We start from the raw sequence: 21,613 nt of genomic DNA, 5'->3' as shown, positions 1-21,613 counted from the left end.
TTTATCATGCAGTTCTTGGCAAACTCCCTCGGTAAAGGTATCTCTACATACTCTTTACAGCCTTCGGTGCAGACTGGTATGCTCTGTAGTTGTGCAATGTATGGAAAGACTAGTTCCTCTAATGACATTTTTCTTCACGTTTGATCTGAGGTCAAGTGTTTGTTTTGTACCTAGGGTTGTGTAGGGAATATCACTGCTAACACTAGTCTTCAGCACAAACTAGTATAACTAGGTCAAGTGTTGTTGTTTTGTACAGTTGTGTAGGGAATATCACTGCTATTACTAGTCTTCAGCACAAACTATTACAACACCAGATGCATTCTCTGATTTTGTGGAACTAGTTCCTGTAATGGTATTTGTTATTCAAACATAAATCAGGACTTATGAGTTTAAGGGTAACACAGACAGACAGATGTGATATAGTAAATGAGCTTATGTTTAGCTCCACATTTTTATAACTAAATGTGCAACTAAGTTAAAAATAAATGTAAAATTAAATAATTGTTCTCTTCTATTTCATAACCACTTTGTCTTACCTAATTGCAATAGATAGCTTCAATGTTGTGCTTATACACTTTAAATAGACAAATGTAAGACACTATTTAAAGATTGGCATTAGTATTTTAATCTTATATCAGTTGGTTGAGTCCGAGCTTTGATGTGGAAATGACAAAAGGCCATTAAAACCATAATTCATTAAGGTACTTTTACTTTTAATACTTAAGTATATTTGAAGGCAAATACTTTTATACTTCTACCTAAGTGGAATTCAAAGTGCATACTTCTACTTTACTGGAGTAATATTTTACACCAGGTATCTATACTTCACTTAAGTACGTAGTTAGTGTACTTCGTCCACCACTGTTCTGTTGGGTAGCGTGATATGCGGGCTTCCCTTCCCGAGGATAAATTACTTCGTATAGGGGAATGATTCAGTCTTCAGTCCGCCGTTTCTCTTTTCAGCTGCACACTATATGAGGTTGGGAATGGCCAAATCACACTGAATTCTTATGACTGCTTAGTCTCACTTCACCTCCTTCTGTGCTGCTTTCACGCTGTTAAACATTCCGATTATAAACTCCTTCATTGTGCATCTATCTATTAATCCAGAAATCTCCGTGTGTCAGAGTGTCCGTCTAAGGCGTATCTCCCTGACGGTATTTACGTTAGTGTGAGATTTCGCTTGTAGCTACTCATGTCGTGAACCTGTGCATCCTTGATTTTGAAGATTTGAATTCATAGTTCGCGAGATGTTTGTATTTTACCGTTGTGCTAGGCACTAGGGGTAGTGAGGCACTATGGGCGGACCCATGCGACGTGAATGATGTCAGTCATTGAACAGTCGTTGTCATAGATGATACCCCAGCTGATGCGTATGGGCCCGGCATGTAACCAACTTCATTACCATGTTAAGTAGTATATTGTAGTTGAGGTATTCGTATAAGAGCTTTCTATTCAACGTTGCTGGTTAGCTAGACCAGTAACCATGCGTCATGCATCAACTGACGCAATGAGAGAGGTTCCGATGTGTCCCGATGTATTTGTTGTAATTCGTGTGTACTTTGTTTTCTCAATATTGTAATAATATAAACTCAGTCTGCATTTTCCCTGGCTGGGAGAGGCTGTCATTCGGAAGATACTGTGTGTGATCGCTTACTCTGGGTTCATTAAACCTGTCAAAGCATGAATAAAGGGCTGGGTGCCATCAAAATCACAACGCAAGAGTGGAGTACTACACCACTACAATGGTAGCTTGATAAAGCCTCGGAAGCTTTCAGATTTTACATTGCTTTCCCATCTGTTGCTATGGAGTCCACGAAATACGCGCAATTCTCGCTGTAAGTTACGTTGGGCTTTCAATCCCACTTCGGACCTTACCATGTCCGATCTCTTACTAGATCACGACCACTCACTCTAATTTTAAAACTCAAACTGATACATTTTGCAAGGGTGTGCCTATCATTATTTCTGCCTCTAACAATGATTTCTGTCCCTTATCTTCCATATCGCGCCTCCCAATGTTCTGCTGCCCCGATGAGCCCCTGTTCCTCACACTGGACTGCAAGCCCATGACCAGAGCCTGGTCTTCAAAAGCTGGAGTCCATTTGCCAGCTGCGGCTTGGATCCTAAAGCATACACGCCTCATTCCTTCAGGATCGGAGCTGCCACAGTGCTGCGCCTAAAGTACCGGCTGCCACCCTTAAAGAATGGGACGCTGGTCATCTCAGCTTATGAACACAACCCTTCCCCGTCTACCTTCCTGTCTCCACCCGGCCGACCTTAAGCAGATGGGTCCCCCCTTATGTGCCGTGGTTCTGCTTAAGGTTTCTTCCTGCCCAACAGGGAGTTTTTTCTTGCCCCTGTTGCCGTTGTGCATGCACTAAGGGGGTTCAGGCTGGGCCCTGTTAAGCGCCTAGAGGCAATTGTATTATTATGGCGCTATACAAATTAAATTGAATTGAATATGTCAGACCTAACGCCAAAGACATTGTCAATGGCCTAAAGCTTATGAGTAATGCTCAGGTGGTGCTGGGACCCCTTAAACTGTTGTTTATTCTTCACATTGTTGCTCTTGGGGGGCGTCACTCCAGCCTGCTGTCATTGTTCAGGCATTCTTATTCTATTCTTCTTTCTATTTATCACAGTCACTGGTAGGTCATTAGCAACCTCCGTCTTCGACCTGAGGTACACACATTGTCACTAGTTATCGACACTGGTATTTTAGTTCACTTAGCTTGCCCATGCTTTCACCAAGGCTGGGTTTCATTTATAGGTCACTGAAACTGAAACATGTTGCGGCAGCACACATGTCTGGCGTCCATCTGCCATGTCGGGGTTTTCGTTAAATCCTGCTTGTATTTATTGTGGCAGCAATTTACAGTGTAAATTGTGTTCAAGCTGCTGCTTAATCTTGCTGCAGCAGTTGCAATGTGCAGCTTTATCTTGCAGCAGCAGCTTGAGCAGATCTAGGGCGCCATGACCAAACATACTACCTTGTATTTACATTATTAAAATCTGTTACTTATTCTGAGAGTTCCTGTCTGAAATGACCAAGTGTGTCATCGTTCAGGCATTCTCTTATTCTATTCTTCACATTGTTGCGCTTGGGGGGCGTCACTCCAGCCTGCTGTCATTGTTCAGGCATTCTTATTCTATTCTTCTTTCTATTTATCACATTCACTGGTAGGTCATTAGCAACCTCCGTCTTCGACCTGAGGTACACACATTGTCACTAGTTATCGACACTGGTATTTTAGTTCACTTAGCTTGCCCATGCTTTCACCAAGGCTGGGTTTCATTTATAGGTCACTGAAACTGAAACATGTTGCAGCAGCACACATGTCTGGCGTCCATCTGCTATGTTGGGGTTTTCGTTAAATCCTGCTTGTATTTATTGTGGCAGTAATTTACAGTGTAAATTGTGTTTAAGCAGCAGTTGCAATGTGCAGCTTTATCTTGCTGCAGCAGTTGCAATGTGCAACTTTATCTTGCAGCAGCAGCTTGAGCAGATCTAGGGCGCCATGACCAAACATACTACCTTGTACTTACATTAATAAAATCTTTTACTTACTCTGAGAGTTTCCTGTCTGAACTGTAATGGTCTCACTTTCTGAAGCTTGTCACCAGAGTCTGCTTTCCCTGGGTTTGAACAGGGTAGGTATCTGCATAACTCCTCATACTTATTTCATGGCATTGGTGTCTGCCACACAGGACACTTGTAAGGCTGGATCAGATGAACAGTTGTCAAGAAAAGAGGGTAAATGATGGATACCTTTGAGGATGTTTATCCTCACAAACACCTTCACCTCCTCCACAAATGTATTGCACCAGGATGCTTTTGAGGCATAGAGTTTTCCACCAAATGAGCAAAAATGTTGGTAATCTGTATGGTTAAGTAGTGTTCATAGTTTAATATTTATTTTAATATTTATTCATTTATTTACAAAATATATAACAAATACTAATTAAATACATTACGAATATATTAAATATAATAACTACGTCTGCTTTACGGTTCAAAACTTAAGAGTGTATGTAAAGCTTTGTATTTTAATATTTGTAGAAGTCACTAATACATTTGAAATCATATTAACAAACAATGTATGCCCTTTCAAACAAAACAAACTTGTAATTGTAATTTTTCTTTTGTTTTCTAACTGTAACTGTTTGTTTACAGAATAACAAAAAATTAAGGAATTCTCTGTTTTTCGTGGGATTTTGCTGCAGTGTTCTAGAATTCTATTGGGTATAGAGGGTTAAATGTATTTAAAATGAGAAATATTTGTATGTATATCAGAAAACCCATTAATGTTTTACATGTGGATATTTTCATTGATGTGCAATGATATTTGCATGTATATTCATGGAGTAAGTAATTTATATGTAAATCACAGAATATAATCATGAGTAGTGTGACACGTATTTGAGAATTACAGAACTAAACAAGGGACCATAGTATACTACTGAGTGTCGTATGTTACAATGTTTGCATCATATAGAGATACACACACACACACACACGCACGCGCACACACACACACACACACACACACACACACACACAAACATATTAATGCAACTTCAAAGCCCTGCTCACACTAGCCATTGCATCCTCGACTATAAATCTGTTACAAACTATTTCAGTCCTTGTAGTTGTAGTTCTTGTCCTGGAATCTGATCAATGTTACATTACCCATGTACAGTCAACAGCCAGCTATTATTTGTGTAAGAGAGAAACACATACATATGTTGTCTATTCAAAACAAAGTTAAGAAAAATATAGTCATCACACAAACATGATTGTTATGCCATTTATTGAATACATGTCAGTGAAGACGCTTGTTAACTGGGTCATAAAATCATATCCCACTGCAGATTAATCAGCTTTGTAATATTACTGGAGTGGAATAGAAAGCTGGAGAGTTTAAAAAGTGTTCTGTCTGAATAACCTCTCATTCCACTAGCTAGAAACACACGCTTAAACTGCTATCCTAACACAATATGATTAAACTGCAATCGCATAGAAAGACCCAGACACAATCTATAAAGAAACACATTAGTAACTATGAAGGCATTATAAATACTTGCTGTCAATTACACAATATGAATTAAATTGGGTTGATTGAAGGCCATTGCTGTGGTTATATCAGAACTGTACTCATTTCATAATGAAAGGTGGTCACTCAACCTAAAAAAGTCCAAATTCACCCTTTTGAAAACGTGATAATATAATAATAATATCGTAACAATAATAAATCAAACTCATAAATAGTGACCTAAAAACTAAATTAGGATAATTTCCAAACTTTATATGAAAATGACTTTATGATCAATCCACAAACAGAAGAGAATAGAATCAGAATCACAAATATTTTAGACATGTTGTTTGATTTAACGATCATATTTAACACAACCCCCAACATCTGTCTTGATTAATTGAGCACATTAATTCGCCATGTTCCCCCATTCGCTGATGCCAATGATAATGAATCAAATAAACAAACAATAACATGTCCCCTAGCAAAAACAAAATTAAGAGCATTGTCTGCACTGGTCACTGATACACATTAGTTTCCCAGACAAGAATCTGACATTTACACCATCCTGACATGAAACGCATTGGATTAGAATATTGAATAATCTCCTTTAATAATAATAACCCTTTGCTGTGGTTAACGTTGCAATCTGGTGCCTTCACCATGTTCACCTCTAAAACACATAATCTCATAACGATGACGTGTGTTTTAATTAATTGAGACATGATGAATTTGATGATTTAACTATCATATTGAATAATATCCCCAACATCTAACTTGATTAATCTTGAGCGAATTCTCCATGTTCCTCCATCACTGATGCCATGTGAGATGGTTCCCTTCTGGCCTGATTCACACGTCACGTCTACTTACACCATATACGACTGTGACTCCCCCATAAGGTTTGCATTACTGCATGGTAAATGACTCTCTCAGGCTTCTCAGTGCATCCTCTACTGTCAGTGTTTTCCAGGCCTCTGGGATATCTGCAGACTTACAGTAGACAGCACCAATTTCCAGTAGTCTGAGGCCTTAGCACTAGGCTCTTGTTTGTTTTGTAAATTTGCTCTCTCAGGCTTCTCAGTGCATCCTCTGCTGTAAGTGTTTTCCAGGCCTCTGGGATATCTGCAGGTAGGGTACGGTAAGCTTTTGCAAACTCATTGTTGAACTTCATCAGCACATATTTCCAGTAGTCTGAGGCCTGCATGCTCTGGTCTCCTGTGATCTCCCAGTCAGGGTGGATTTCTCTATACTTCATAAAGGGATGCCATTCATAATTTGTTTTTGAATTCTTAAACGTTTTATCACTGATCACTAAAGTTGTGCAAATGTCTATTACCAGCTTCTTGGAGGGATTCCATCTATACATTGCAAAAGCTTCAGATCGGTGCATGCTGGAGAAGTGTGTTTCATGTTTCACACCTCCTGCTTCACAGGGTGTCCCACAGAAGGGACACTGTTCCCCACATCCAAACAGTCCAGAGAAAAGCAGTTCATGGGGTTTAGAGGGCAGGTGTGTAATTATTTCAGTGATGTGTGAGATGCCTGTTTTGTTGGCATATCCCTGAGCTAAATGTGATTCCATTTCCAAAATGAACTCTATGAGGTTGATGACAAACTGGTCTGTCTTGGCATTGATGAGAAACAAAAACTTGTTTAAGGCATCTCTTGGCAAGACCAGCTGATCCTTAAGGTCAGAGCAGAACTGTGGTATGAACTCCTTTATGTCCATGTCCTTGGAGATGCTGGTGATCGTGGCAGTTATTTTCTTTAGAATCTCATGAAGGAGTTTTCTCTCCAGTTCTTGCATTTGTTCACCTGATGACATTTTCTTAATGATTTGTTCATTTATCCAGTTTTTCACAAATATTCCATATGATGTTGTGTACTCCTTATACTTCTGAAACGAGTCCTCCTCAAGCAGCTGCTTTAAAAGGGTATAAAGGAAGTGAGTCCGTGTGCTGTAGGTCACACCCCCATCTCCCATCTTCATGTGATCTGCGATTGCCTGCCCAAGATGCTTAGACACGTAGTGCTCAACTGCTGGCTTCACACAGGTCTCTGTGAATTGTTCAGCCCTCTTCTGGCACTGATCTTTTTCCCTGAACGATTCTAAGAAGTTCTCCAGAAATATGGATCTGGACTTCAACAGACGTTTCTGTGGGTCGTTGCGGGCATTGAATTCCTCGTGTTTTGCCTGGAAGAGCATCGCTGCACGTCCACAGACATGAACCTTAAGAGAAGCTTCATATTTATCATTAATCTGGTGATCTTTCAGCTGGTCATCAACAGCCTTGAGGAGATCTCTGATGTACATCTCATGGTAGTCTGTGTTGTTTCTCTCCATGACACTTATGTCATCTGAAATAAGACTGTCACAGTGTTTGATGATATTGTCACAGATCTCTTGGATTTTAGTAATTAAGTGATTCTTACTGAAATTTGATACGGCACCAACAGACCTCTTTCCATATGAAAACCAGTCTGTTTTAACATTGAATGTATCCTGTCCACTAGATCTCAGGTCAACAGTGTTGAGCATCTCTGAGACAAGTCCACCCTTTGAATATAGATTTGACCGGAGCAGATGGTGCACATTGTCATAAACATCTATCTCTGGCAGTGTGACAGTAGATAGCTCAGACGTGATTCCTCTCCACATTTTCTGAAATTCTGTGGTGAGTCCATCCTCAGATAAATCTGCATTTCTCTGTCTACACTTTTTAAGCAACTCAAGTACCTTTTTCTCAATTGTATCTGTTTGCCTGTCCTTGATTTTATTCACCTTTTCCATTCCCTCTCTGATTTCAACAGCCTTCTCCAACGAGAAGTTTATGGAATTTTCTAGCTGTTGTCTGAGAGAGTTGGTTCTTGTTCGGAAGTCCTGTTTGTATTTCTCTACTAAACTGACTTTGCTGTCCTTCTTCAGAAAGTATTCATCAAGGTTGGACAGGATTTTCTGCTCTTCTTTATGCAGCTGCTCTGATGCCTCATGTTTTCGGTCTTTGAGCCAGGTACGTAGATCATTTTGGACATTCTTTTCAGTCGCTCCAAAATTGGATATCAATGTTTGCCTGTTTATGAGCCAGTTGTCCATCTCAGATTGGAAAGACCACTCCCAAATGTTGTACTGAGTGCATAAATCTGTGTATGCATCTGCCACCAAACAGTTCTTGATGTTAAAGATGAAGTTTTCAAATTTAACAGCATTCCACAAATCCTGAGTCTGCTTGAAGAACTCTGTTACATTATTGTTCCTGATATTATCAGATGTTTGTATGGAGGCAATCAACGTCTTCTTGAGTTCATAGACAGCTTCACTGTAGCCAACATTCACTGGGGCCATTGGGGGAGTTCCATGCCAAAGTACAGGGATGTAGTAGCTGTCTTTGTCAGGATCGTAGTCCATCACATCAGTGAACTTTGTGTTGGCTTCTCTTCTCTCCATTATGGATGCCATTCCGGTCATCTCATCTAGCTGTTCCACCAGCTTCTTCCTGTCTCTCATGTTGCTGTCATGAGCAGACATGTCTGAGGCGTTCTGATGCACAAACAGACATCTGGGCTTCTTACCAACCTCCTTCATCCTGAGAAAGGCATGGACCACAATCTGCAGAATGTCCTTCATCTCTGTGGAGTTCTCCATGGCAATATTGATGATGGTGATGTCACTGAGCCCTATGACCAGCGTTGCTAATTCGTTGTCGTGTTCGTAGCTTGTGTCCAATGTTGCCAGCTCAGGTGATTTGAAGCCCTCTGTGTCAATGACCATGATGAAGTCACACTTAAGCTCAGATCTGAGTTCCTCAGAGACTTTAATCAGCAGCATGAAGGCTCCTCTGGTGCATCTTCCATTGCTGACTGCAAACTGCACTCCAAACATGGTGTTGAGAAGGGTGGACTTCCCAGTGCTTTGCACCCCCAGCACAGTCAACACCAGGATCTTACTCTTGGTGTCCACCATCTGATGTAGCTGAGTCAGGACCTCTTCTATCCACTTCATTGGGATGTTTGATGCGTCTCCATCGACCAGCTCAACTGGAAACCCATCCAGCAGCATCTGGGCACACAGACTTGGTAGGTGCTGGACTTGTTGTCGTGCTGGGTTGTTTTCTGGAAGGGAGCAAGCACACTCATAAATCTGGCCCAGCTCACGGAAGAAGTGCTCAGGACCCAACGAGCAGTTGGAGATTTGCTCATCTAAGTGCGCTATCAGCTTCTTATTTCTACAGCAGTCTTTGTATTGCTCTCTCAGTGTGAACAGGTTATGTCTAGAGAGGGTGTCCAGCTGAATCTTCAGCCACTTCAGGAAGTAGAGACGCTGTGTTCCTGATTCTGAGATTCCAGCAGTGAATTTGGTCATAGCGTCTGAGAAAGCCTTCTGCCTCTGTTTCAATCTGAGTGTTTCTTTTTCTGTATTAAGTGAACCCTTGTGAATCTCTATGTCTTTGTTTGCATTTCGCATTCTGCAGTTCTGGTTTTCTATTTTACTGATTTGTTTCCAAATTTCACCATGTAAAGACAATTGGTCTTCCTTGAATTTCACAACATCCTTAATGTTTCCAGTGATGCCTTCAGCACTTCTTCTGCCATTTATACACTCAGTGCAGTCCTCATCAACAAGAATATCAGGACGAGCAACAGCAGCCATGTCTTCCACTTTAGTTTTGTATTCGTCCTTTCCAATTAAACCACTCACATGGGAACGCAAAGTCCTTACAAACTCTGCATCATTATTTTTCTTGATGATCACATTGGTCTCCTTCACCTGGTGCTTCATGCATGTATCCCTGAGTGTCTCCATGTTGAAGGTCTTACTCTGAGAGTTGGTGACCAGGAACAGCTCAGCTATGCTCTCTCTGTTGTTCAGAGTGCTGAGGTCTCCCTCCAGGTCATCAGTGAAGATGAAAACTGCAGCTGAGGTCTTATACAGGAAGGACATCTGGGTCTGAAACAACCTGCCATCTCCTCTCAGATTGGCTATGGCCACTGGCTGTGTGAACATGTCAATGTTCGTGCTCCCACAGGGTAGATACCAGCTGATTTCAACCAGACCATCTGAGATTCTCCTGGGCACATCACCACACTTCATGTCACGGTGAATAAATGTGTCGTTGTGCTGATGAGGAATACTGAGCAACTTGTTCAGAGTTTGAGATTTGGGCAGACTGCTCTCTCCTAGTCTAACAAAAGACACCATGGGGACCTCCATTTCTACAATCCTGCCCTCTTCAAATGTCTTGTCACCTGCTAGAGAGTGAGGTCTGAACCTTTTAACCAGGTCTCTCAAGGCCCACAACATCAGAATGCTTTGCTTTGTGTCACAGTTTGGCAGCAGCAAAGGAACAGCAAACTGGCACATGGACATTTTGGAGACCATTTCCTGCTGGAGGAAAGGATCTGAGCAGTGGAAAAGAGCAGTGATCAAATCTAGAGGATTTAAGGCATCAGAATCATCATTAGCATCAGTGAAACTATAATTATACATTGTCTGGTCTGTTGCACATTTCATATTTCTTGCATTCAAATTGGACATCATCAGTTTCCTTAAGAAGGTCCACGGTAGCTGCTCCAGACTTTGTGCTGGTTTGTCAGACACTGTGTTACTATTGATCTCCAGGACTGAGCCGAGTGTGAGCTTCCCTCCATGAAGATCCCCCAGGCCCAAGGTTGACAGGAGCTTAGGAAGGTCTTGTGCTGGGGGTTAAAACACATTTGGCTGTTTGTACTGGGTTACTGGATTGCATTGCTTTAATGTCTTTGTTCTACTACACTACCTGGTTAAAATGATCTGGGAAATGTCCACTGTCTTTATGTCTGTCTATGCTTTTCCTCTCCAGAGGGGGTGCTAATAAACTCTTCTAGTCACCTGTGAAATCATGCTTCTGGCTGACAGTGTAGTATAACATTCTCCACTCTAAGCACTGGCATTATCCTCTTCAACTTACAGATTTTTTTCACACGTGCCTCAATACCGTGTCCACCTTTTCAAAACTCTTCACACAGTGGGCTTTACAGACATACACCTCAGAACGTTAACAGTTGGTGCAAAATGCATACTTTAATGCACATCTTCAACTTAACAGAAGCATGCTATTGAGTGGCATACACAAAAAGGTGTGAGGCAGTGTGATGTTGACATGCAGTTTTTGTATCTAAAAGCCTTACCCCCTCTCTGTGTCTCTGATCAATATTGCAATGTTTGCCTCAAAATAATGAAGACCTGGATATCATTCTGTTGTGTTTACGTCTCTTATGATCACAAATTTAACATGTGAATAGAACTGCTACTGAAAAGTGTTTACTTGTAGAAACGTGTATATGCTAATGCTAATAGACTTACAGGAAATGTAAACAGAAAGTGAAATGAGGGAAAAAATATAGATGTGTGCTGAAGACATTTTCCCACTATTACTGCTGTATATGTCGTGTCATTGTGGGTTTAACGTGTACATTGGCTGTCTGAAAATTATGTTCCAGCATTGGTTTATTGGATTGCTGCACACCGACGTGACGTCCTCTGTGTGGTGACTCCAAGATCGTGTAACAGGAACACAGTGGGTGAGCTGACGAGACGTAGTGACGCAGGCAAGGGTGAATGTTGCGGTACTGTACATGTTCATAAAAATGTCACGCTTAATTCAGAGGACACGATGGATCAGCATTAGGGCTGCAGGACACTTCTAGTAGAAGTCTCAAATGTACTGTAAATGGAATTAAAAGTGTTTACAGACAGCATTTGCTATTTTTATGGCATCATGAATTGCCTATGGGTGAAGTATGAAGTGTTTTCGTGGTTGTAGTGCATTTTGCACCAAAGGTTAACTGATATGCTCAGGTGTGTGTCTGCAATGCCTACTGTGTGAAGAATGTTGAAAAAGTGTGAGATAAGTGAAATAAGATTGTAAAAAACTGTACAATGTTTTATCTTCAAATTAGAAGTTCAGAAGATTTTCAATGAATATTTTTGATAAAAAGGTCTCAAGGAACACAAATCAGTCAGATAGCCTGGACACATCTCAAAACCGGTAAGGTTTCACTGTTGTCTGATTCATTATTTGCATCAGCAAAATTAATAGAGGATTTGGTGGATGAGTCCATGTATATATTATAATATGAGTTGTATCTTACCTGTCTTCATATGAACAGAAGCAGGCTGGCTCTTTCCTCCATGTTGGAGCTCAGTGTAGACACTAACAGTGAACTCAGTTACTGGTTTCAGGCCTGTGATGACTGCGCTGCATGACCCAGTAGAGATGGACTTTAGTTCAGTCTCTTCACTGTTTGGACAACACAGATCAGATAAGAGAACAACGCTAAGTCTGAGATTGACTTTTAAGTACTTTATTAAATTCAATTGTATTTATGGTTGTATGGTTTGGATCCAAAATGGCATTGGAAATAAAGTTTTATTCTGTTTCAGCCACCCATTACATGTTTATTGGTCGTTATGGTTTATTCTGGTAGCATATCCATCACACGTATGGAGCAGAATCCTCCAGAAGCCACTGATATTTGTGACTGATGTTTTTTATGTTATAGAGAAACAAATATGAGACTGAATATCTCACTTTTCAGTTAATTTATGATTTGCTTTCTGCTGAAGGAGAACCAAATAAATCAAATCAATCTATCTGTTCTGTATCATATTGAATTGTAAGGCATCATATTCTTATGCATCGTATCGCATTGAATCACATGGGGCCTCATTTATAAAACGTACTTACGCACAGAACTGATCTTAAACTGTGCGTGCGATCAAATCCACGTCTAAGTACAGATTTATAAAACCGTCTTAGACGTAGAAAAGGACGTATCTCTACGTCTGGTTTCAGTTTGTGTAAGTACATTTCCTTGCGGCAATACTGGAGTACTGCAGGAATTCAGGACTCTCCGACAGCCGACACGCAGTTTCATCATCGTCCGCACCACCGTCACCATTTGGGCTAATGGTGAAAGGCCAAATTAATGTTTCGCTCAATAAAATCAAATAAACTATTAGAATAATTTACACATGAATGAGATTCAAATCTTATAGGTTTTGCGTTTTAATTTCACAAGTGTAAAACATTTCGCTCAAACTTATAACCTATAAAAAGACTAATAGTGGCTTAGCTTTCAGTAGGAGATATGGCTGCATTGGCGTTGTTAGAGGATATTGCCAACTGCGCAATAAGGAGAGAGAGGGTTTTTTTGTGATCGCGCAGACTTTTTGACACAGGATGATGTATGTCTGATAAGCAGGTACCGCCTGCCGTGAGCGTTGTGCCCAAATGGCCTCTCGTCTAGAGAGGCGCACCCGAGGCAACCAAGCCATGCACGTTCAGGTATTGTCCGTTCTTGGATTCCTGGCTACAGGAACGTTCCGATGAGAAATTGGAGACCAGTCGAGCAATCCCCGTCATCATTAAAGGCACCCAGTGCAACTTTCGAGGCTTAAAAATAAACATTCAATTTCTAGTCTTTTTTACACGTAGTGAGTTTCAATAACTCCATACCATTACATAACGACATTCAAGCAGCAAAGATGAGACGTCGTTGTGTGGTGAGAACTGATAGAAAATCGATAACAACAACAATCGCCGCCATTTTCTTTATTTTTTGTTACCTACAATAAATAAAGCAGGCTTCCAGTCAATGGAAAATTGGCTTCTCCCCACCAGCGATTGTTGTTGTTTACGATTTTCTATCAGTTCTCATCACACAACGACGTCTCATCTTTGCTCCTTGAATGTCGATATGTAATGGTATGGAGTTATTGAAACTTACTACGTGTAAAAAAGACTAGAAATTGAATGTTTATTTTTCATTGAATGTTTACATAAAGTTGCACTGGGTGCCTTTAAGGCGAGACACGGCAGGCAAAAACATCGTTTTTTTCAGCAGTGGTCAATTTTGAGATTTTGAGCTAGTTCACTCCCTAAACATGTAATCTTTCATACTAGCATAAAGAAAATATCCTTATTATACATTAATGTGTATATTTATTCACATTTTGTCTGTTCGCGGCGTCAGCATTCTCCTATGGTTTCCTGGAAAGTTAGCATTCTAACGTAACGTGCAGTATATCGGCTTTCTGATACCCGACATGTTTGGTATGGTTGAAAAGCTATGTTTCTTCCACATAACGCTATGTACTCCAAATAAGGTAATTTCCTTTCCAGCAGTAACCAATGATGTTAGCAAAAACGGGGCTTTAAAACTAAAGATGCAATTTCATTGGTTTGCGGTGGTTTCTGATAACGTGATTCGTTCAGACGCATCACGTGGTATGGCTTGACACTTCCTGAATCTTTAAATGCGATTTTCTCAAAATTAGTTTTTTGTCATTCTCCGGTAGATACTTCTCAGCCTATGTAGCACCTATGTACACCAAACTTTCCAGTTATACACTTAGCAGTATTTTGAAGATATTTACAGAAGGATTTGTTAATTAATCATTCATGACCTGATTTATGTGACATTTTGATCAAAAAAAGGTGGCGAAAATCGTTTTTTTAAGGCTATAGACAGTATATTTTGATTTTCTAGGTAATGAAAGCAGATATCCTGAAATCCCTCTGTAAATTTGTTTGCATCTTGTATGTAAACAAAATGAAAATAAAAAAAATCACCTGGCTTTATCGTATGTCCAGATATATCTACCGGAAATATATGCAAATTTGCGTATATTTAATTAGATAAGGCCGAATTTGCATAATCAAACATAATAATTTCAGAAACTTGTAATACATTTTTTGTTCATACATGTGTAAGTAATCAACTGAGGAAGTTTCATGGTGATATCTATTATTTAAAAAAAATACCCTATTCACCTGTAGTGTCTCGCCTTTAGCAAAATGTTGCCCGATGTTCTTCCCAGTATACTAGATATGCCCAAAATGTATTAGATTTCCATACAGTGCCCAGCAAAATTTGAAAGAGGATTTCCTGCGTAAAACAGGGTTCCCAATGTATTCTCATCCAGATTTCGCACACTCAGAAAGCCTAGGAAGCCCACTTCAATACAGCACAGGTCGGTAGTGGAGCGCACCAAAGCCTTGGTGCTGCTGCCGCAGATGCGGCTTCTGGTGCTGCTCGTGCCACAGGTGCTGGTGCTTCGGAGACGTGTCTACTACATGTCAAATACTTTGCTTTTGCCATTACGCCACCAGACAGGCTTTCTAACGATGTTTTGGCCCGCATCTGCTGTTCCATCAGCAGAACGTCGATGTCAGCCTCACTTTAATCCTCACTTTAATTCTTCTGTTTACATGTTTCTTTCTTGCTTGCCACTGTCACAGAGAGTTTATGCATTGAGGATGCGCTCTGTTTGTGCATTGATAATATGCTGATTAGATTAAATAGGGGCGTTTTGAGGGCGGAGATTCAGTTGCGCACAATTTCACGACCATTTGTGATTTATAACCGAAGGATTGGCGTACACGTTTTTTTTTGTGTGTACGTCTGTTTTCTGTGGATCTCACTTACGCTCATTTCAGGAAATGTCAATAGACAAAATGTAGGATGGTTTCTACGCAACTTTTTATAAATGAGGCCCATTGTGTCTAATCGCACTGCAAAGCAATAGGGGGAAATTGTATCGTATAGCAATAGTAGTTGCTTCATGTGTATCATTAATGTACCGGATAATTGGCAATGCACTGCTACACACAAACTTATCGGCCTCAGTACAAGTGATACACATCCCTAGTGTGTCCAATATGATACCAGGTAAACAAGTAAGGCAGATTGGAATACATTCATTGAGCTACCTGGAAAATTTGTATTGAAGTAACTGTAGTATATGATACAGTAACTGTAATGTTATTGCAAATATAACAAATGTAATGTGCTACCCTACTTGGTTACTGTAAATGTAATGAGTTTACTGTAATCAAATGACTTGGTAATGCATTAGTCCCATCACTGGATATTAATATGAGTACCTGGATCCTTCCCCTGTGAAGTTAGGTCTGCTGCCTATGGATTCATCCCTCTCAATAGACTCACTGGACAAACCGGAGTCTGTTCTTTTCTTGACATTCCTGTGAGAACACGGCACATCATTATATTCATAACATTACAAAGAGGTTCCAAACAGCAAATCATCCGCATAATAAAATAATAAAAGAGTAAATACAAAATCTAAAACAATTTTAACAGAAATAAAATAATAAAACAAGTCTAGTGAATCTGCTCCTCTGTGCAGTGAGGTGAGGGTTGACTCATATAGTATCACAGATCAGTTTGGACCCATTCTTAAAACAATCTAAATCCTGGAGGAGGAGGTTAACAATCCAACCTCTCTATTGTCTGACTCCTATGTATGCTCTATAAACCTGTGTGTAAAACTGTAAACCTGTGTGTAAAACCTTTAACACCAAAAGGCAGATGTGAGTGTGAGGGATCACCTCAGACCTGTATCTACATGCATCAAAAGGCAGATGTGAGTGTGTGGGATCACCTCAGACCTGTATCTACATGCATCAAAAGGCAGATGTCAGTGTGTGGGATCACCTCAGACCTGTATCTACATGCATCAAAAGGCAGATGTGAGTGTGAGGGATCACCTCAGACCTGTATCTACATGCATCAAAAGGCAAATGTGAGTGTGTGTGTTCACCACAGACCTGTATCTACATGCATCAAAAGACAGAAGTGAGTGTGTGGGATCACCTCAGACCTGTACCTACATGCATCAAAAGGCAGATGTGAGTGTGTGTGATCACCTCAGACCTGTATCTACATGCATCAAAAGGCAGATGTGAGTGTGTGGGATCACCTCAGACCTGTATCTACATGCATCAAAAGGCAGATGTGAGTGTATGGGATCACCTTTCTGTCTTCTCTGGTTCATCTGTCTGTTCCTCCCTCAGCTGGAAGCAGGCAGCAGACTCCTGGACTCCCCCCCCACTAGGCAAAGACATGGCCTCTGGATGGATCAGCTCCTCTGAGTCAGGTGCTCCTTTGATCCAGGTTTGCTCATCAGTACCTCCTGGTTGTTCCTCAGGGAAACTGGGGGGGGTGGGGGATTTGCAAAATAGTAGTTTTATGCCTTTTAATTTCGAGTTTGTTCACTCAAAACAGTTTTGCCTTTACCTCATACACCCGTCAGCAACTTTTGGATATTGGATCATGCGATTTCGACTACTTTATCGGCGGTCTCATTCCACAGATCTCCAAGACAGCGATGGCTACCAACCCGGCTACGCCAACCGGAAGTGAATTGAATAGAATAGACTTTATTTGTTATAAGTGCTCACAGGCGGCATCGAGATGGTAAACAAAGGCGGGGAAGCATTTTCCTCGCCAATGTTTGGTCTCTGGCGAATAAAATGGATGAACTGCGGCTGCGGATCACCACTCATAAACGGATCATGGACTGCAACGTCATGATTTTCACAGAAACATGGCTCAACAGTGGCGTTCCTGATAGTGCCATCGAGCTAACGGTGCGCTACATCCTCAATAGAATAGAACAGTAGAGGACTCCGGTAAGACTAGAGGCGGTGGACTATGCGTCTCTGTAAACAAAGCTTGGTGTACGAACACTGTTATCATCGAGAGTCACTGCTCTGCTAACCTTGAGTACTTCATGGTTAAGTGTAGACCATTCTATCTGCCTAGAGAGTTTACATAAACTGCTGTGACTACAGCTTATATCCCCCCCGGATGCTAACGCTTATGGAGGACTGAAAGTGCCAAAATTCAATAAATAAATACACCATCAATAATTATTTAAATGTGTCATTAATTAATTAAAATGGGAATTAAATACATAAATGTTTTATTCAATGTGTCATTAATTAATTCAAATTGGAAATAAATGCATAAATGTTTCATTAAATGTGTCATTAATTAATTAAATACAAATTCATTTTATGTCAAAAAACACATTTAATTATTTCACTATTTAATTAATTATGTCATGGTCCTGTGTTGCAGCGCATCAATAATGTATTTTATCTGTCAAACTCACCCATCAAAGTCAGTGGGCGGATTCCTAAAACCTGATTGGCTACCCTGCACATCAAGTCAAGGCTTACCGATTCAAGATATTTGGATTGAGGCAGGCCTCATTCCTAAACACTGTGTCAAACAAAACTTTTTCTTAAACGCTAAAAATCCAGAGCGTGCGAGATGAAGAAAACGGAAAATCGATCCAGTAGTGGACCATGGATTAACTGTCTAAGGTCTACAGCCGCGGAAAAAATTAAGAGACCACTTCAAAATTATCAGTTTCTCTGGTTTTACTATTTATTGGTATGTGTTAAAGTAAAATGTACATTTTTGTTTTATTCTATAACCTACTGGCAACATTCCTACCAAATTTCAAATAAAAATATTGTCATTTAGATCATTTATTTGCAGAAAAATGACAATTGGTCAAAATAGCAAAATTGATGCAGTGTCTTCAGATCTCGAATAATGCAAAGAAAACAAGCTCATATTCATTTTAAAGCTACACAATACTAATGCTTTAAGTTAGGAAGAGTTCAGAAATCAATATTTGGTGGAATAACCTTGATTTAAAATCACAACATTCATGTGTCTTGGCATGCTCTCCACCAGTCTTTCACATTGCCGTTGGGTGACTTTATGCTACTCCTGGCGCAAGAATTCAAGCAGCTCGGCTTCTTTTCATGGCTTGTGACCATCCATCTTCCTCTTGATCACATTTCAGAGTTTTTTTTATGGGATTCAGGTCTCGAAATTGGGCTGGCCATGACAGGGTCCTGATCTGGTGATACTCCATCCACACCTTTACTGGCCTGCCTGTGTGGCATGGAGCATTGCCCTGCTGGAAAAAACACTTCTCAGAGTTGGGGAACATTGTCAGAGCAAAAGGAAGCAAGTTTTTCTTCCGGGACAACGTTGTACTTTGCCTGGCTGAGGTTTGTAAAAGACCATAAGGATTGAAAAAGCGGACTGGAGGTTCTTCTAAGTTCGTCTTCTCTCATGAGTCCGATTTCACAGTAGGTGCAAGACTCTCTGGCTTGTAGGCCTCTCCAGGTCTCCGTCTAACCATCAGACGACCATGTGTTGGGCAAAGCTGAAAATTGGACTCATCAGAGAAGACGAACTAGAAGACCCTCCAGTCCGCTTTTTTCAATCCTTATGGTCTTTTACAAACCTCAGCCAGGCAAAGTAGAACGTTGTCCCGGAAGAAAAACTTGCTTCCTTTTGCTCTGACAATGTTCCCCAACTCTGAGAAGTGTTTTTTCCAGCAGGGCAATGCTCCATGCCACACAGCCAGGCCAGTAAAGGTGTGGATGGAGTACCACCAGATCAGGACCCTGTCATGGCCAGCCCAATTTCGAGACCTGAATCCCATCAAAAACCTCTGAAATGTGATCAAGAGGAAGATGGATGGTCACAAGCCATGAAAAGAAGCCGAGCTGCTTGAATTCTTGCGCCAGGAGTAGCATAAAGTCACCCAACGGCAATGTGAAAGACTGGTGGAGAGCATGCCAAGACACATGAAAGTTGTGATTTTAAATCAAGGTTTTTCCACCAAATATTGATTTCTGAACTCTTCCTAAGTGTAAGCATTAGTATTGTGTAGTTTAAAAATGAATATGAGCTTGTTTTCTTTGCATTATTCGAGATCTGAAGACACTGCATCTTTTTTGCTATTTTGACCAATTGTCATTTTTCTGCAAATAAATGATCTAAATGACAATATTTTTATTTGAAATTTGGTAGGAATGTTGCCAGTAGGTTATAGAATAAAACAAAAATGTACATTTTACTTTAACACATACCAATAAATAGTAAAACCAGAGAAACTGATAATTTTGAAGTGGTCTCTTAATTTTTTCCGCGGCTGTATATCCCTCGTACGGGATATTTTTATTTTTTTGTCAAAAAAAATGTAAAGCTCCGCGAGTTTTCGTCTTAGAGACATAAAAAGAACAACCACGGAAACATTGAACCCTTTTCTTTTATAATATATACAGTTCAAAATTTTAAAATAAATAAGCACTTTGTCAGGGGAATAGAACTGATGTGTTGCACTTTCAAGTATCTGAGTGGGGTTTCTGCTGCTAAGGACCCACCCATTAGCAAATGACAGCTATTCATATGATAAGGAGATGGTGATTCAGTGATCTCCATTGGGTCATGATGTGGCAAGATTCACTCCGGGGGGTTTGGGCCACAAAGACATTCTAGGGCCATTAGGATATGGCCTTTGTCTTTGCGAGAGGTGTCACAGGTTTGTTCACACCAACTCATCAATATGCATTTGTAGAGGCACAGATTTAGGAATGGTACAGGACACTCTGAAATTATAAATATGTGGTAGTGAAACAAGACATACTTTCTGAATGCTGAACTAACATGTGTTTAGCCAACACCTATGTTTACAAGGCTCAGAAATAAAAAGTCTTGTGAATAAATCTTTACAATGTGTTTATGTACAAAGTCTGAGCACCTCTGAAACAAGGATTTTCCAAGGGTATGTTTACATTTGATTTAAATTAAACTTTTTTTTACTACATTCCTTTTACTTACATGATATTATTGCTGAGGTCGTCTAGAATAGAATCATATATTCCATTTGTGCATCAATGTTTTAAGTTAAGCAAAATGTACAAAAACATCAAGGCATGTCAGACAACTTAGAAAAGTCTAAAAGGCCTTGGACCTTAGAGTGTTAAATACCTCGAAAGCAATTTAGCCATCAACAGAAATGCAAAACAAAATTGAAAAGTCAGTAAGGAAAGCTAAAATGTATGGGGAAATACGAGGAGAGTTGGATAGCATGGTTCAAAAGGACAACAGACCTAATAACTTTACAAATAATAAAGAGGGCTTTCATCCATCAAAATGTGTTGGTTTGTCTGCTTTGTATACATTATCTCTTTCAATCTGGCTTGTTGTTTTTGTGTGATATTACACTTGATATTAACAGTTGACTAAGCAAGTTCTTGTAGCAGCTAGCTGCTAGCTGTCGTGAGGTACTACTACAGTATGCTAGTCAACTCCCATCATGAGCTGCATTGCCTGCTCGTAGAAAACCCGTAGTTGCATCATTAACTGAGACCGTGATGTACACTGCAAAAATGCTTTTCTAACCTAGTGTTTTTACTCTTATATTGAGATGAAAACATCTAGTTGGTCTTGTTTCTAGCTAAATTGTACTTACCTAGTGCTCTTTGGTAAGGTTATTTTTGCCTATTTCAAGCAAATATTACTTATTTTAAGAAATCTTAACAAGCAAATTTGGCTGCCAGTGCGTTAAGCAAATTTGGCTTAAAACAAGCAAATTTGGCTGCCAGTGCGTTAAGCAAATTTGGCTTGTTAAGATTTCTTAAAATAAGTAATATTTGCTTGAAATAGGCAAAAATAACCTTACCAAAGAGCACTAGGTAAGTACAATTAGCTAGAAACAAGACCAACTAGATTTTTTCATCTCAATATAAGAGTAATAACACTAGGTTAGAAAAGCATTTTTGCAGTGTAGTGCTGGTTTTGTATTGTGTGTACACTGCAAAAATGCTTTTCTAACCTAGTGTTATTACTCTTATATTGAGATGAAAAAATCTAGTTGGTCTTGTTTCTAGCTAAATTGTACTTACCTAGTGCTCTTT

At 40.0% G+C, this 21,613-nt stretch overlaps 1 protein-coding gene across 1 annotated transcript; it reads right to left on the bottom strand.

The window, feature by feature from the left end:
- Positions 1-6,030: 6,030 nt before the first annotated feature.
- Positions 6,031-17,122, bottom strand: LOC308379815 (interferon-induced very large GTPase 1-like; the record flags this gene model as incomplete). Its single annotated transcript, XM_080857079.1, has 6 exons — positions 6,031-10,733; positions 11,543-11,645; positions 12,235-12,316; positions 15,965-16,063; positions 16,854-17,033; positions 17,118-17,122. The coding sequence occupies 6 exons, from the start codon at positions 17,120-17,122 to the stop codon at positions 6,031-6,033; spliced, it is 5,172 nt and encodes a 1,723-aa protein (XP_080713205.1).
- Between the last annotated feature and the right edge of the window lie 4,491 nt (positions 17,123-21,613).

This window comes from Sprattus sprattus, assembly GCF_963457725.1.
Source record: "Sprattus sprattus genome assembly, chromosome: 18".
In the NCBI taxonomy this organism is placed as follows: domain Eukaryota; kingdom Metazoa; phylum Chordata; class Actinopteri; order Clupeiformes; family Clupeidae; genus Sprattus; species Sprattus sprattus.
This window is presented reverse-complemented; position numbering and strand designations above follow the sequence as displayed.